This window comes from Ostrea edulis, chromosome 10 (genome assembly GCF_947568905.1).
Source record: "Ostrea edulis chromosome 10, xbOstEdul1.1, whole genome shotgun sequence".
NCBI classification, from domain to species: Eukaryota; Metazoa; Mollusca; class Bivalvia; order Ostreida; family Ostreidae; genus Ostrea; species Ostrea edulis.
In genome coordinates, this window is record NC_079173.1 from 3,567,856 (window position 1) to 3,586,356 (window position 18,501).

At 36.8% G+C, this 18,501-nt stretch overlaps 1 protein-coding gene across 5 annotated transcripts; it reads left to right on the forward strand.

Annotated features, from left to right (window-relative positions):
- Positions 1 to 690: 690 nt before the first annotated feature.
- Positions 691 to 18,229, forward strand: LOC125666567 (dnaJ homolog subfamily C member 28-like). Of its 5 annotated transcripts, XM_048899730.2 has the most exons (7): positions 711 to 826; positions 1,551 to 1,654; positions 3,718 to 4,014; positions 6,858 to 6,962; positions 11,278 to 11,444; positions 13,507 to 13,707; positions 17,063 to 18,229. In XM_048899730.2, the coding sequence occupies exons 3-7, from the start codon at positions 3,751 to 3,753 to the stop codon at positions 17,478 to 17,480; spliced, it is 1,155 nt and encodes a 384-aa protein (XP_048755687.2). In that variant the 5' UTR covers positions 711 to 826; positions 1,551 to 1,654; positions 3,718 to 3,750; the 3' UTR covers positions 17,481 to 18,229. The 5 variants fall into 5 exon arrangements, with proteins under 5 accessions (XP_056007694.1, XP_048755688.2, XP_048755687.2 ...); XM_056151719.1 differs by lacking the exon at positions 1,551 to 1,654 and having other exon boundaries at positions 691 to 1,030; XM_048899731.2 differs by lacking the exon at positions 1,551 to 1,654 and having other exon boundaries at positions 691 to 826.
- The last annotated feature ends 272 nt before the right edge of the window (positions 18,230 to 18,501 follow it).

Sequence of the window (18,501 nt, forward strand, 5' to 3'; positions counted from 1 at the left end):
GCTTGATGAATATTTCCCAAAGTTTTTGAATATTTTAGCACCAAATAGATCAAAAACATAATACGAAATCTTTGTCCATACATTGGGTGTTTAATTGGCCCTATGATCACAGAATATAATCTGGCGACATGTAGTAATATATACACCACTGCTTAAAATCATACGCAAAAGATGTTAAACTTTTATTGAATGAAAATTTAGGTAACACAAATGATATTAACGCAAAGAAAATTAAAAAAAAAACACGCTATCAGATTTTTACATTTGCTTGTTCAATTTTAAAAATTGAGTCGGCGACAGTCACGTATGTTACAAAATTAGGTTATTTACGCTTCCTACCAAGTTTATAAGTAAAGGGGAAATAAAAAGTATAGCACGCCTAGGGAGGCTATGGGTCTATGAATGTATAGCACACAATATATATATGATTTGATATAGCTTATTTTCTTATAAAGTCCCGGCGACATCGATTGCACACTTTTATTGACTTTGAGTGTAGAGTTCCCAGTCTATGGCCTGAACAAGTTAGTCATAAATCGTGTTATCATTTGGCAAATTACCACAGACCGCTTGAGCTTGATCCCGAAGAGATGCCGCATGTTGATCAAAAATTAGGGTGAGTTGCCAGTCATCATTAATTTTGAACTTCGCGCGTCTTTTTCTTTTCACTCGGAACTCTTTAGTCAAAGAAGTTAAAATTATGCATTTGATTAAGTAAACAGTGAATCAGACACTGAGGCAGGCAGACAGAATCACCGGTGGCTGTGGTGGTGGCAATAATGGTGTGACAGCACAGAGCTCGGCTGCTTTCGCATTTACATTTTAGGTAAATGGCGTATGCTATCCGTTAGTTTCATTGGATGACTAGACCAAGCTAACAGTCACGATTCACTATGTACACTGTCACTGGTTAGTCTGTTCTTTAGTGGATGTAGGCTATGCCTGTCCAATTCTCTAAAGAAAATATGGTCTGTCAGGAGTAGAATACTCACTAGACCCACAGTAGTCGGCAGTTTTATCACAGGAACCGGTAAACTTACTGTTTGTAGTAATAATTTTAGGGGTCTAAACGATACCACCTCCTAATAAAAAACACATCGAAGGAATGAATTTTCAAAGTTATTTTGAATCGAAGTGTAGATAAAACCTTGTTGCCTTGTGTTATTTATTTAGGTGGTAGACCACTACTAATATGTCTTATGGCGTGATCGTTTTTGAGGGCGAAGCAAAACGTATTGGCATTTATAGAATTTATATCCATAACGGGAACAAAAAATATCCCAATATAACGGGAACAAAAAATATCCAGAAGTTACCACTTAATGCTCTATCAAGATATCTTCATAACTTTAATATCTAGACATTTTATCCTCTTATTTTTTGAACGCGGGAAACATATAACGCAACTGATGTAAACAGTTTATTGTGATGTCATATTCAGCGTCGGTGTTTAGCAAATTCACAAACATAGGAGACATAGTACAATCGAGGAATGATTGATTAAGAAAATAAGATTGACATACTTTTACGGATTTTATGTAACATCTCAGAACGACGTGAACTTGGGTACACGAGATTCAATATGGAGAAATACATGTCCACGCACTAGTATTCGAATCGACACCATTTGGACCAAAATTTTCAAATTCCATAGGTATGGTTTAATTTTTCATTAGTTAACTTTTTTCTATATTTTCCTTTTAAATGTACATGATGTGTGTTACCTATAGTGAGAGCTCTGAAGGGCCGTGAGAGGGCTTCACCCTCAATTATTATCACAGACAAATTGAAAAATACGTGTTCCTGCAGTTTCACAATGAAATAACCACCACTGACCTTTATTGATAAAATGATCAACTCCTTAATCTCAGCGAGATTCGTCGAGGCTGGATATTTGGACTGACGCCTCTTCAGTCCAAATGTCCTGCCTCGACGAATTTCACTGAGATTTCCAACTCCTGTGCTAGACTGAACACAAATTTACTGGTCCAAATTAAACAAAGACTATTTTCTGTTGAGTTTTTGAATTCTCATAGACCTATGTATGTTATACCGTTGGCTCTTGTTCAACTTCAAAAACTTGTCCTCCATCCCTATATTTTAATATCCAAAAATATGTACTTTTATTTTACCTGCTAAACAAGCACATGTCTATAGATCAGGACCGTCAATCTCTTTGAATTGGGTCCGATAAACGGACCCTTACCAATTGGGGGGGGGGGGGAAATTCCCAATTTACTTATCTAGAAATTCCCTATATATCAAACTGTTACATTGTGTGTGTAAAAAAATTGAATCGTGTTAGTTCCGTTTTTACTTGTAACTTCTCGCGCATTTTCAACAAATCCAGAAAAGTAAAATTTCCCAATTTGACCTAAAACATCAATAATTTTTCCAATATAATGGGACCCGGACCCTGTACCAATAAGGAAGGAATTTTAGCCAAAAGACATTGTACTTGCATGGATGAGATCTCGGCTTATCACCTGCAATACAAAACCAGAAAGCAGTCAATGCGAAAGTTTTTTGGACCACATAGGACATTCGGTCCTGTGTAATCAATGAACACACCAGACCGAACCAAATTTTGTCAGACCGAAAAACCTAATGTAAAAAAGTGAAACACGTGAAAATGCAAAACCAATGAAATCTTATTTATTATACTTGGGATCCCTCCCGTATAATACTTTAGATGGTCCATGCGGTTTTAATCACATTCATTTACATATTTGGATTTGTGTGCTATTTTTTCTTAAAACAAATATTTAAATGACTCCACATCAAAATAGTAAAGTTCAAAACCGGACACTGAGACATCGGACATTTCGGTCCGGTGTAAAAAATGATGCATCGGACCTCAGGTACTGTACATCGGTCAGGTCTGACGGTCCGATGTCTTTCGCATAGACTGAGAAAGGAATGTTATTGTTGTATACCCAGGGCTTGAAGCTAATTTTTTATGTCGCCAGTCCAGCCAGACTGATAGGATATAATTTAAACCAGTCCGCAGAAAAATTTACCAGTCCAACAGAGTTTTCCAGAAATATCTAAACATATTTCGTTGATGTTATTAAAATGAAATTTAACTCAATGTGCCTCAGACAATATTGTAACACTTAAATATGGGATTTATACTTACGAATCAGAATAAACAATTCTGATTCGTCTGATATCTACAGATCGAATCATGCCAAATGTGTATAAAATTTCATATTAAGTATGTTTTCCAAAATCATGCTTTGGAAAATTAACCAGTCCCATCGGACTGACTAAAACAAATATCAGTCAGTCCGCCAGACTTTTAACCAGTCACAGACTGGCGGACAAATGTTAATTTTGAGCCCTGTATACCTTGTAGAATTGATCAGCAAGGACACAGTAATCGTGAATTTTGAAAGAAAATTTTTAATTAGTATATGTAGAGTATTTACTATGCTGTGACACGCGACCTTCATTTCTAAGGTCATATCTGACATACGACTCTCACATCAAATGGCAAGCATTTAGCAAAAGATAAGAATACTCTATTGACTCAGAGATTCATGAAAACTTACATTTTAAAATTCATCACATGCACCACATGCAGCTATATGAATTCGTTTTTAGGCGTTGAGAAACATTAATGGTAAGAATTTAAAGAAAAGCACATGTATAAACATGTCATGAAGTGCAAATAAGATTTTGTCTCAGATATACAAATACCGATTTTTGTTCTAGCTCATCAGGACAGGTCTAGTGGATTTCAACAAGATGAGGATGATCCTCAAACTGCACCCAGTTCCATTTCTTTCCTGTGTCCAACTTCAGAATCTAAGCCGTAGGTTCGTGGGATACCAGCTGAGAGGCAGTATACGAGACTGTTACAGTCTGCTGAATGTGACAGACAGCAGCTCAGATGATGAAGTAAGGGACGCGTATCTTAAGCTAGCCAAAGTGTACCACCCAGACTCCGGTACTGCGTCAGCCGACCCTCGAAAGTTCAATCAAGTACAAGAGGCCTACAAGGCCATTAAGGTATTGGCACACTTACATAATAATGGTAAGATTGGTTTTTTTAAGTTAATATGTACTGTACGGTGGGTTTTTTTGTTGGGATGATAATTTTGGTTTATTTTAGCAATTTTTGATAGCTAAATTCACACCCAAATGTTTCTGCAATCTGAATGTGTAGCTTAGCAAGAAAGATAACTGTTAAAGGTACTTGTAGCATGTTTTAGTTTAGCTTGGAAGGTGAATCGACTACAGTAACCGTGTTTTTTTATGTCTGTTGTTTCTTACGCTGGAAACTCATCATCCCTTCATTGAAGGAAAATGTGTTCGTTTTGTTAGCTCACCTAGGATGAAAGTTTAAATGAGCTTGTCTGGTCATTTTAAACTTCTTCAGAATCATAGGGCCAATTTCAACTAACCCTACAGCACTCTGCACTGTATGGTGTAGGAAAATCAAGTTTGTTAAATCAAAGGGTCATGTCTCATTCAGAGGGGGAATACTGTATTAATTTTAGCATTTTTAAAACTTGTTGCAATTGGATCTGATGTACTTTTTGCCATAATCATGATTTAACGATCGTTCTTTGTTTGAGGAGGGGCCTCCGTGACGTGGTTAGAGCACTGCGCTCAAAATCACATGGCCTCTCACCTCTGCTCGGCACAGGTTCGAATCCCGCTCACGTTGGTAAGTGAGAAAGTTTACTTGTAGAAGGTCTCTTCCCAAGTACATTGTATCTGGGTTCTCTCTTCCACAAAAAAAAACTGGCTGCCATCATATAACTGAAAAATTGTTGAATGTGGCGGAAAACAGCAAAACATCAATCAATTTGTTTAAGGATGGAGCAATAAAGATTTTCATATATAATCTCAACCATAAATTTGTGCTATTGCTTGGCTGAAAAAATATGAATCCTACTAAACGAAATTCTCGTAGTTTTGAAAATCTTCTCAAGAACCCATGAAATGAAAAAGTCAGAATTTTTATACTGAATTCCTTATGTAGTGGTGATTCAAGGTTTTGTCCACAATAGCGATTGTGTAAACATTCTTATGTGATTATTACAGATGCATTATGGTAGTTTATCTATACAGACAGATGCATGATGGTAGTTTTATATATATGGACAGATGCATGATGGTAGTTTATCTATATGGACAGTAGTCTCGTGCAACCAGACGCTCTGCTCTTTTCCGTAAATCTCCGACAGATGCATGATGGTAGTTTATGTATATGGACAGATGCATGATGGTAGTTTTATCTATAAATGACAGATGCATGATGGTAGTTTTATCTATATGGGGCTTGGATGGGGCAACGAGGGGTTAAGGTTTTTACGTAGTTTATATAATATTATATTAAATGAAATATTACTCTTTTATAACCTCAAAGTGCTAATTGTTTTCACAATCTGGTCATACACTCATGATAAAATCTGCATCATAAGGACTAAAATTGAGAGATGGCCATTGTTATGAAAACACTGCTTGACAACTGCAGTTAGTGATTGCAGTTTTATAAGACATTTTAATCACTACATTCTCAGTGAATGTCAAGCTGAGCTAAACGCAGTGCCAAGATTGAAAACTTCGGAAATGATCTTGCAGTTTTTTTTTTTAAGTCTTGATTTCAAGGGCCTGGGTCTTTCCAATTGAGAAAAATAGCAACATTTGCTTGAAATTGGAAAAAAAATATTTCATACAAAGAAGTAGGAAGAAAACCAATCCAGAGTGCATTGAAGGGACTGGTTCACGATTTCTCCCCAAATTTTGTTTTTCACTTTAAATGATCATAATCTACAGTCTAATATGTTTAGAATGTTTCACAAAAAATTAAGGTTATTCATCATGACAGAAGCTCATTATAGAGAGTTTATTATTTGTTTTGTAAACAAAGACCGAGGTTTTTTATTGTTTACGAAGTTTTCAAAATAAATGGATATTGAACTAAGTTTATTATATATATCACATCTCAAGTATACTTTAGGTAAAATGTGTCATTTAAAACTTAAAATTTGTGATTGTACAAAATGAAGATGCTTTAAATTACAAAATTGACATTTCACTGGTTTGTTTGTTTACATAAAAAGACTCGAGTCTTTGTTTACATAACACAGAATCAAAGCTAAAATATTGCTCTTATCCTTGCATTCAGGATGTCCAAATTTTGGTTGTCAACATTAAATTAGTTATATTTTTAATTTTTAACATCAAAAATGAAAAATATTTCTTCGAAAAACGTTAACCAGTCCCTTTAAGGTACATGTATAAATTGGATTCCTTCTGACTTTCAATTTGGTCAAAGCTTAATTACCTCATTCAAATAAGAGGCTAAAAAAAATAGGTTTACTTAACAATTTTGAAGCAAAAATTGTAATCTGGGGGCCTGTGAAGAAGATTTATGAACAATTACACTACCCTACTTGATATATGTTTTCATTGTTTGGGAATTTCAAAGCAAAAATTGGGGAAAATACCTACATTTTAGAATTGGAAATGGGGACTTATTTCGGTCCCCTATACAGACCCTTAAAAAAATCCCCGTCTTGTCAGGAAGGGCAATATAGTCACAAATTTATATTCAAGCATCCTCAAGTAATTCATATTCAAGTTTGTTCACTGGGAAAATGCTGTTGTTGAGAGGAGTGATGTGGCCCGTTTTCTCGTGTTTTTGAATGCTTGAGATACTATTGATGATTAAGATTATAATGGTACAATGTTGTGTTCAGGCTTGTTTGTAATGGATGTGCAGAAAATACTCTTGATACAGTTGTCATTGCATGTTGCCATTTATTGGCTACACAAAATAGAAATACTTTGGAATGAATATATAATGGCTTTTAATGTTTTATGTAATTCACTCTATTTAGAATTCTAGAAGTTCATCTGCTGAAGTAGCAAGGCAGGTAGATGATGATTTAGATTTTGACATTCAGCACACCGTTCCTCAACATCGACAGTTCCTCACCTATGATGTAAGTATAAATACACTTTTCACGAGTTCAATTTTTGTCCCAAGGAAGAACTTACATTCTGACAGTAGTATTAATTCTTTGAAGCAGCATGATTGGCCACATTCACAAAAGTCAATGTCCCTGCATGGTCTTAAGCTGTGGGTATATAAATCATGCAGTAAAAATGCACAATTCTTTTTATAATTTTCTGTACTTCTGAACATCCACTATATGTAACCATGTTCCATTAAGAGGGTCCAAGTCCCAAAATACCCTACACTCAGATACAATATGGGCACCATTTCTATATATAGCTCATGTATTGGGATTGCTCTATATTTGGTATCTTGGAGCCTATAGTTCATGTATTGGGATATTTGGTATCTTGGAGCCTATAGTTCATGTATTGGGATATTTGGTATCTTGGAGCCTATAGTTCATGTATTGGGATATTTGGTATCTTGGAGCCTATAGTTCATGTATTGGGATATTTGGTATCTTGGAGCCTATAGTTCATGTATTGAGATATTTGGTATTTTGGAGCCTATAGTTCATGTATTGAGATATTTGGTATTTTGGAGCCTATAGTTCATGTATTGGGATATTTGGTATCTTGGAGACTATAGTTCATGTATTGAGATATTTGGTATCTTGGAGACTATAGTTCATGTATTGGGATATTTGGTATCTTGGAGACTATAGTTCATGTATTGGGATATTTGGTATCTTGGAGCCTATAGTTCATGTATTGAGATATTTGGTATCTTGGAGCCTATAGTTCATGTATTGGGATATTTGGTATCTTGGAGCCTATAGTTCATGTATTGGGATATTTGGTATCTTGGAGCCTGTAGTTCATGTATTGGGATATTTGGTATCTTGGAGCCTATAGTTCATGTATTGGGATATTTGGTATCTTGGAGCCTATAGTTCATGTATTGGGATATTTGGTATCTTGGAGCCTATAGTTCATGTATTGGGATATTTGGTATCTTGGAGCCTATAGTTCATGTATTGAGATATTTGGTATCTTGGAGCCTATAGTTCATGTATTGAGATATTTGGTATTTTGGAGCCTATAGTTCATGTATTGGGATATTTGGTATCTTGGAGACTATAGTTCATGTATTGAGATATTTGGTATCTTGGAGACTATAGTTCATGTATTGGGATATTTGGTATCTTGGAGACTATAGTTCATGTATTGGGATATTTGGTATTTTGGAGCCTATAGTTCATGTATTGAGATATTTGGTATCTTGGAGCCTATAGTTCATGTATTGGGATATTTGGTATCTTGGAGCCTATAGTTCATGTATTGGGATATTTGGTATCTTGGAGCCTATAGTTCATGTATTGGGATATTTGGTATCTTGGAGACTATAGTTCATGTATTGAGATATTTGTTATTTTGGAGCCTATAGTTCATGTATTGGGATATTTGGTATCTTGGAGCCTATAGTTCATGTATTGAGATATTTGGTATTTTGGAGCCTATAGTTCATGTATTGGGATATTTGGTATCTTGGAGCCTATAGTTCATGTATTGAGATATTTGGTATTTTGGAGCCTATAGTTCATGTATTGGGATATTTGGTATCTTGGAGCCTATAGTTCATGTATTGGGATATTTGGTATCTTGGAGCCTATAGTTCATGTATTGGGATATTTGGTATCTTGGAGCCTATAGTTCATGTATTGAGATATTTGGTATTTTGGAGCCTATAGTTCATGTATTGGGATATTTGGTATCTTGGAGCCTATAGTTCATGTATTGGGATATTTGGTATCTTGGAGCCTATAGTTCATGTATTGGGATATTTGGTATCTTGGAGCCTATAGTTCATGTATTGGGATATTTGGTATCTTGGAGCCTAAAGTTCATGTATTGGGATATGTGGTATCTTGGAGCCCTAGAATGATGCTTATAATTATCATGTAAGTGCTTATGAACCTATTATAGAGGATCTAACTTAAGATTTTAATAAACTCTAGGAAGTGGCACAAGTCTAGTTTAAGCATTGGTGTGAACCATTTTGCATTGTTTTAATAGAAGAGTTGGTATCTATTCAACATCCGTTTAATTCAAAACTTTTAAATGCCTTATTCTCCACTAACTAGTGGACATCTCTCAGTGTCTTAAGCCCTCATCCAGAGATTTCTAAATATGTCATCCTAACTCAATCTCTATTTGGTTGGTTCTATCATGAAAGGCTTAAAAACTAAAGTGGTATCTCACACTTGCCTATCTTACCAAGCACTTCTTATCACACCGGATCTAATTTCCTTATACAAAAGCCTCGGGTGTAAAAGTATCACTTTCTTCATGTAGGAGAGTTAGGGAAGATGGCACTTGGAGGTCATTTAGCTTCATATGGCTTTCTACAAAAAATATCCTTTATAATGAGTGAAAAACTCTCACATCCACTCACTCTGTAAGCCACTTCCTCACGCTCAACAGTGTTGTTTAAAACCACTGCCGTGCAGGTCAGTGATGTATAGGATCATTTGTTAGGTCTTGTTGGTTTTGCTCGGTATTAAGGAGGTGTAGTAGCACGCCTCAGGGTCTGTAGGTCTTGTTGTTTTTGTTTGGTATTAAGGAGGTGTAGTAGCACGCTTCAGGGTCTGTAGGTCTTGTTGTTTTTGCTCGGTATTAAGGAGGTGTAGTAGCACGCTTCAGGGTCTGTAGGTCTTGTTGTTTTTGCTCGGTATTAAGGAGGTGTAGTAGCACGCTTCAGGGTCTGTAGGTCTTGTTGTTTTTGCTCGGTATTAAGGAGGTGTAGTAGCACGCTTCAGGGTCTGTAGGTCTTGTTGTGTTTGCTCGGTATTAAGGAGGTGTAGTAGCACGCTTCAGGGTCTGTAGGTCTTGTTTTTGCTTGGAATTAAGGAGGTGTGGTAGCACGCTTCAGGGTCTGTAGGTCTTGTTGTCTTTGCTCGGTATTAAGGAGGTGTAGTAGCACGCTTCAGGGTCTGTAGGTCTTGTTGTCTTTGCTTGGTATTAAGGAGGTGTAGTAGCACGCTTCAGGGTCTGTAGGTCTTGTTGTTTTTGCTCGGTATTAAGGAGGTGTAGTAGCACGCTTCAGGGTCTGTAGGTCTTGTTGTTTTTGTTTGGTATTAAGGAGGTGTAGTAGCACGCTTCAGGGTCTGTAGGTCTTGCTGTTTTTGCTCGGTATTAAGAAGGTGTAGTAGCACACTTCAGGGTCGGTAGGTCTTGTTGTTTTTGCTCGGTATTAAGGAGGTGTAGTAGCACGCTTCAGGGTCTGTAGGTCTTGTTGTTTTTGCTCGGTATTAAGGAGGTGTAGTAGCACGCCTCAGGGTCTGTAGGTCTTGTTGTTTTGCTCAGTATTAAGGAGGTGAAGTAGCGCGCTTCAGGGTCTGTAGGTCTTGTTGTTTTTCTCGGTATTAAGGAGGTGTAGTAGCACGCTTCAGGGTCTGTAGGTCTTCTTGTTTTGCTCAGTATTAAGGAGGTGAAGTAGCGCGCTTCAGGGTCTGTAGGTCTTGTTGTTTTTGCTCGGTATTAAGGAGGTGTAGTAGCACGCTTCAGGGTCTGTAGGTCTTGTTTTTTTGCTCGGTATTAAGGAGGTGTAGTAGCACGCTTCAGGGTCTGTAGGTCTTGTTGTTTTTGTTTGGTATTAAGGAGGTGTGGTAGCACGCTTCAGGGTCTGTAGGTCTTGTTGTTTTTCTCGGTATTAAGGAGGTGTAGTAGCACGCTTCAGGGTATGTAGGTCTTGTTGTTTTTGCTCGGTATTAAGAAAGTGTAGTAGCACGCTTCAGGGTCTGTAGGTCTTGTTGTTTGTGCTCAGTATTAAAGAGGTGTAGTAGCACGCTTCAGGGTCTGTAGGTCTTGTTGGTTTTCTCGGTATTAAGGAGGTGTAGTAGCACGCTTCAGGGTCTGTAGGTCTTGTTGTTTTTGCTCGTTATTAAGGAGGTGTAGTAGCACGCTTCAGGGTCTGTAGGTCTTGTTGTTTTTGCTCGGTATTAAAGATGCTGATGAATCAAGCAATCTTATGATTTTATTCTAATTAACTTAATATTTAGGGTAAAAAATAAAGCTTACTCTAATAAATTTATACCATAAATTTGAAATGAATAAAATTTGACTATTTTTCGATTAATCAATCAAAAGGGTGCATTCCATTATTCCGATCATCGAATAATTTTTTTTTCTTGATGCTGTGACCTACAAATTTATGATGGTCATTTGATGAAAATCGATGCCTTTAGAAACAAGATATAGTTACAATCTGTTCATATCATAATGTCTCCCCAATAAAGTACTGGTTGTATAAAAATTTTATGGCCATAAATCATTAAGTTTTAATTTGAACTTCCACAGGGAGTAGGCTTTGGGACGCCACTGCAGAGACAAAAACAGTATGCACAACACAGAGTGCGAAAAGTGGCAGAAAATTTGTTTGAGCAAAAGAAGGCAAATTGGATGAAGCCATCTGAAGCAGCATTAGTCAACAAAACCAAGGCTAAGGCCAGGAGAAACAAAATGAGGTAGGGGATCTATATATACATGTAATATGACAATGGAGTTTCAACAATGGCAGTGATTCCCCAGGGACTGATCAATTGACTTTTCAGCACTTGAATTGCCCTGGAGTGACAAAGGTGAAATTCACTTGCCTCACCTGTGAATTCACTTGCCCAGCCAAAACATTCACACATGAGAAATTATATTGAGTTTTGTGTTTTAATAATTCAACCCCATTCTACCATTACACTTGGGATTTATGATAAACAGATTTCACTTCTACAGTTTTTATACGACCATCAAAGACGAGGGTGTATTATGGTATGGCGTTGTCCGTCTGGACCTTGTAGGCAAAATAAGTAAAGTCCAGGATCTTACAACTTGGTACATTTGATCATCATGATTAGAGGATGGTGTTTATTGTTTTTCAAGGTCAAAGGTCAAGGTTGTAGTATCAGTTAATAGGAAAACTTTATAGGCAGAATACAGACCAATTTATTGGGGCTAGGACCATCGAAGTTGATACACATACTCCTCATGTCAAGTGGAGGATGTTTTTTGTTCTTCAAGGTCTAAGGTCAAGGTGATAGTATCACTTAGTATGAAAATTTGTAGGCAGGATACAGACTAAACTGTTGGGGCTAGGACAGTTAAACTTGGTACATATACTTCTTATGCCAAGTAGAATATGCCTATTGTTTCTCAAGGTCAAAGTACCACTTAGTAGAACAACCTTGTTTTCATTACTGATACAGATATTGCCCTGAAATTTAGTCACAAGCTTCCTCTCGGAGGAATATAAGATTAGTTTGCATTTCAGCTGGATTGGCGCACCATGATCTACTTTAGGGCTAAAAGTAGGTCAATCAGTTTTCCAGATTTTTGTTCATGAATAGAGGTATTGTCCTGAAATTTTGTCACAACCTCCCTCTCAGAGAAATACATATATATACTCAGTTTACATTTCTACTGGATTGGTGCACCATGACCTACTTAAGGCTAAAATTAGGTCAAATCTAGTTTTCTGGACTTTTTCTCATTATAGATACAGATATTGCACTGACATTTTATCACTACCTTCCCTCAGAGAAATACATAATCAGTACACATGTCAAGATAGATTGGTGCACCGTGACCTACTTTAACTAAGGTTTTTCTATTCGTGTGTATGATATTAATTCAGAGTGCAGAATCATTTGCTCGCTGTGCTGAGGTCCAATGGACATATGTTGTACTGTTTGCAACTCTTTTTGCAATACTCTTGTTTGATATTGACTTGCCAGTAGGCAGATGATGATCCAAAATTCATTTGTCTGCGCATAAAACAGTTTTTGATTATGAATTATGTATGCCTCTGAGCCCACCACTGATGATTCAAACAAGTTATTGATAACAGTAAATAATCAGAAAGTTGATATTTTGTGGGGTCACTATGCATGATCATATTGGGGCTGTATACTTACTCTGTTCACTATATGAACTGATTATGTATTTCTTGTCAGTCCTATCAGTTTGTTATCTATTGGTCTGAATATGGTTGATAATCACCAATTAGTTCTATTAGGCCAAAAATAAATTAATCAATAGTTTCTCAGTTGAATAGGTATATACTGCATGGATTTTTTGTTGTTGATCAAATACATACTCATTTATGTGCAAGTGTTTAAGAATAAAAGTATACACTTAATAGTATTAAGTAATGTGAAGCTATTTTTCATAAATATAAAATTTCCATTGCTTATTCTACATAAACACATATATATGAGGGAAAAAAAGGTAATTAGCCAACATAGAAGGGAAAGTAACTCATGCTATTGCCAACATAGAAAGGACAGATAACTCATGCTATAGTCAACATAGAAAGGAAAGATAACTCATGCTATAGCCAACATAGAAAGGACAGATAACTCATGCTATAGCCAACATAGAAAGGAAAGATAACTCATGCTATACCCTAGGAAAAAAAAAAAGACCTGCCTCCCACATCAAAATTTGAAATTTTAGGCCTGAGAAACTATTTATTATTATTTTTTGGTTTGGCCTTACAGAAGAAAAATACTGAAATTTAATTGACTGATTTTCCAGTAACACTATAGAACGAGTTGTGGAGGATCTGATACAGGAATCGATGCAGAAAGGGGACTTTGACAATCTCGTGGGATATGGCAAGCCTATCAACTACTCTGACAGAAACCCGGTCTTGGATTCCACAACCTACAAAATCAACAAAATGCTCAAAGAGGAAGGGTTTGCACCGGACTGGATCACGTTACAGAAAGATATTAGGTACAAGTTATCTATAAAATCAATTTTTCAATTCTTTTTTATCCTTAGGCTACATCATCTTAAATATTACGAGCCCTCAGATTTCATGTGGGAGTCCTATAGGTTTTGTCTTGTCTGCTTTACTATTATTGAGATTGTTGACTTTCTGATGTGTCAGTTGAATTTAAGTCAATGATCACAGGTTTAACTTACAAGAAATAGAATACATTTTTTATTCAAAATTTGGCTAAACTTAAAGTACATCATGGTTAAAAATCCTGTGGAATTTCCTGTTTAGTTTGGGAGAAAAACCAGATTTACACGTATATCACCAGTCATCTTCTGACATACCCCACCACCCACCACCACATTAGAACCCATTAAAGTGTTTACATGATATCATACTGTAGAATCATTTAAATTTGTGGTGGCCAATTTTCGTGGATTGCTGAATTTTTATGGGTTCGTGGGGACATAATTTCGTGGATTTATATATTTGTAAGAAAGATAAATCTGGAATGTCTTTATTGGTTGAGGATGTAAATTCGTGGGTGAGGGGTACCCACGAATTCCACGAAAATTGAGCCACCACGAATTCTAATGATTCCACAGTATACAGATATATGCTAGTAAGAATTATCATGAATACACACATTTCAAATCACTCTGTCTCGAACATAGATTACCTGGAAACTCTAGATAAAACCCGATAGGAAACACCAAAACAAAAATCTGCAATTACACCAATTCCAGGCGGATTGGTCGAGATCTTAAAATATCCGAAGAAAATGTAGCCACACCTAAACAACTGATGAGCAGCAATTCCTACCTCAATTCACAACAAGAATACTGCCAACGGTACATAATACGCCCGTGAAAAGCGAATATAGGGTGTTTTTCTTACACCATGATTTCTAGAACTTGGCATTAATAGTATCAGCAATCATATGGGTGTAAAATACTTTCTTTGCATCATAACAACAGACAAATCATGTACAGTGCTCCCTCGATATATTGCTCCCCGTTATAATGCCACCCCCGCTTGTTCCCTGAAAATCCTAAAGAACAGATTTCCTCCCATGTTAACACCTCCGTTATAATGCCAACCCCGCATATTGCCATATGCCACTGATTTTCATGAACAAATGGTCAAATCTTATAGGGCTTACCCTCGATAATAATGCTAATTACCTAACACCCATTAGTAATCACACCTGTACTTTGATAGCGGTGTGGTGAAGTGTGACAGTTTGGACAAGGTCTTCCGGTGGCCAGGTTAATTACTAATAATTGCAGAATTGAACTCAAGATCATTTAAATGTTTATACAGAATGGAGTCCAAATAACTTCATGGTATTGAATTGCTCTTGCTCAGTGAATTCTCCGTAATGGTGAATTCGTTATAATGCCACCCCTACTCTATTGCCCTAATTCGTCTTTTAAAAAAGTTGGCAATATGTCGAGGGAGCACTGTACTCTCTATGTAAAATTTTCTCTTGGCATAAGATGTATGTGTACCAAGCGTGATAGTCCTAGCCTCAATGGTTCGGTCTGTATCCTGCTACTATGACCTTTGACCTTGAGAAACAATAGGCATCCTCCACTTGGCATAAGGTGTATGGGTACCAAATTTGACATTCCTAGCCCAAACAGTTCGGTCTGCATACTGCCTATAAGGTTTTCCAACTAAGTGATACTGTGACCTTGACATTTGACCATGAAAAACAATAGGCATCTTCCACTCATCATGGTAGTCTGTCCAAGGTTGTGTGAAGCTACTAGTGTGGTACTTAGCATACATGTTGCTTGTTACCTGTCGCTTACAGTTCCACCGTTGGCTAACAGAAATGTGAATACAGAGCCAAATGCGTAAACCTCTCCTGCCAGTACATAGCCTCTCCACGACAAGCCCTATGCAGTTTTCCTCCCCGTGGTGACAGATGGAAACTGGGCACCGTAAGGACCCAGGCTGAACTGCAAGGACTCAGAGGAGACTTGGCCCTTAGATGCACGACGTGCAAGGCCCACCGGCGTGTGGATATGCCCTGATGTCTGCAAACCAAGCCCCCAGCTATGGGTAAAATAGCTCCATTGTCTTGTGGGTACCTTGGGGAAGGAAATGACTACGGGAGTAAACCCAGACAGAAAATTCGGACAGATGGAGTTCATCGATAGCACAGCAAATGCAGTTGTCTAAGGGAAGGATCCCCAACAGAAAACACGATTCCTGTATGTAGCAGGTTGGTCGCAGAGCCAATCACCCTACACTGTAAAAAATGACACAATTACGGAAGTTGAATGAGGCCCTATTATCCAGGAGGAGAGAAGGAACTAAGAAGAACTCATCATGGTGATTAAATGTACCAAGTTGCAATATCTTCAAGCTTATGGTTTGGTCTGAATCCTGCCTACAAGGTTTTCCTACTAAGTGGTACTGCAATCTTGACTTCTGACCTTCAAAAGCAATTGGCATCTTCCTCTCATCAAGGTGATCAAACATACCAAGTTGTAATATCTTAGAGCTTACGGTTCAGTTTGTGTCCGGCCCACAAGGTTTTCCTACTTAGTGATACTATGACCTTGACCTTTGACTTCTGACCTTGAAAATCAAAAGGCATCTTCCTCTCATCATGGTGATCAAATGTACCAAGTTGTAGAATCTTGGAGCATACGGTTCGGTTTGTATCTTGCCTACAAGGTCCGGACAGACGGACGACACCATACCATAACACGTCCCATCTTCGACGAGCGTATAAAGAAAAAGAACAACCTGAGTTTTAGATGTAAATTTTACCCCTGAAAAATAGTATGGAAAACTTAATGAACTTCACTATAATGATACAACACTTTCCAGAGTGTACCAAAGAAACATTGAACCTATGTATATGGTGGAGATACACGATACTTCCTTCTCTTGGACGAGTAGTAGCGGTCCCCGTCTCGCCCTCACGTCTCATCTGAACGAATTCCATCATACAATCAAAGCTTTACTTACCAATATTCAACAGAATTTAGTGTTTCAAGGGCAGATTTGTAAAACCATTACACTTTGTTCTTTCTTAAACTCGAAAAACTAGAATATTGAATTTGTAAAGCTTCAAAATAATTAATAAACTTGATTTGTTAAAAGAGTTACATACTTATCATGTATTGTTATTCATTAGATGAATGAAAATTCAAGTTCCTGAACTAAACTTTAAAGTTTAACCATTTTAAAAATTTGCTTTGTTTTTAAAAATGTTACACGTACCTTTATCAGCTTGTGTTGACACCATTTCATTAAGTACTGTATCATACGTACATCACGTTTCTTGCAAGATACAAGAAAATTTTTGATTAAAAACAACTTGAATTAGGGATTTTTTTCTCATTTTAGGGATGCTTTATCAGAAGCAAGAAGCCACCATGCCAGAGTGATAGATAAAATAGGAACTCCTCCCTTTTCTTCACCCAGTCTACAAAAATCATGGAAGTTCGAATGTGAGAAGTTCAAAGGGAAAATTTCCCTAGTCAATGACAGTGTGAGAAAGTACAATTTAATAGTTCCTATGATGGAAAAGCAGTTAATTCCATATTCTGAAGATCGGGAACTAGAGAGGGTGATAAAAAACCATAGACAGTATTTATCATGTGCTCCTAGGAGCGCGGCATCTGATCCTGTATTGGAATTCGACAACGGCATGGTTAACAAGGAGGACAACTCTGTCAGGAGCTCAGACAATGTGATTTTATGGGGAGAAGTTTGGCAACAAATTAAACTTGTATTTACGTGGAGAAAGTCGCAAACATCATAAAAATATGTCTGCTGGTCTTCAGTAAGTTTGTTAAGCTAGATCACGAGGCCCAGTTTGATGTCATAATGAGGATTCAGAAATTATTGAAATTTTGGGTCACCATTTCTTTTTCATCAGATTTAGTCATTGGGTGATCAGAAAGTAAAAACAATTTATATTATATCACTAAAATGTACACAATGGATTATTTGATATATACATTACTCCAAATAGACATTCAATGAACCTGTGAATTGAGGAAATAAGATTACTGTAACACGTTACACAGATAGACACATATTCCTAAATTTACACCTCACATTTTGTTTACGGTAGGAGGGAGTGATATGAACCCTGTTGCGACTTTGCTGTCTATAACAGAATCACATGTTGTCCACCTTAGTAATCTAAAACATATACCATTTTTTGTTATAATTGGGTAAGCACGTAAATTTTCAGGGATGTGACTGAATTCTCAGAAATCAGAGGAAAACTGGTCAGAAAGGGAGGAAAACACCTCACCCTACCGGGGAAAATATCATTTTCTGCTACTTTATATCAAATCCAAAGTGTTTCATTTTTTCAAAAATTGAGCAAATCAGGATTTCCTCCGAAAAGAGGAAAAATCACACCCCTGCGTAATTTACCTAGAAATTCCAGATTTAACGAATGCATATATTCTGATAGTAATGTTGGTGATTGTTTTCAATGAATACTTGTTTGTAATTTAATTTTGTTGTTGGATTTTATTAAAGAGAAAATGTATAATATTCAGTCTATTATGTCTTTGTTTTATAGGGAATATTTCACTTTGAGATTTCCACAACTCAACATCTTGCCTGATTTCTATCATGTAGAAATCTCTTTCGGAGGGCTGACATGAAATGAATTTTAAAAATTGATAAAAGCAAGCTGTGCTCCATTTTTTTTTTTTTTTTTTTTTTTTTTTTTTTTTTTGTTGGTTTTCTGTACAGTGGTTCCTGAGAAGATTTTCAAAACACCCTCCCTATTTTTACAATTTGTTAATTACCATACCTCTCAT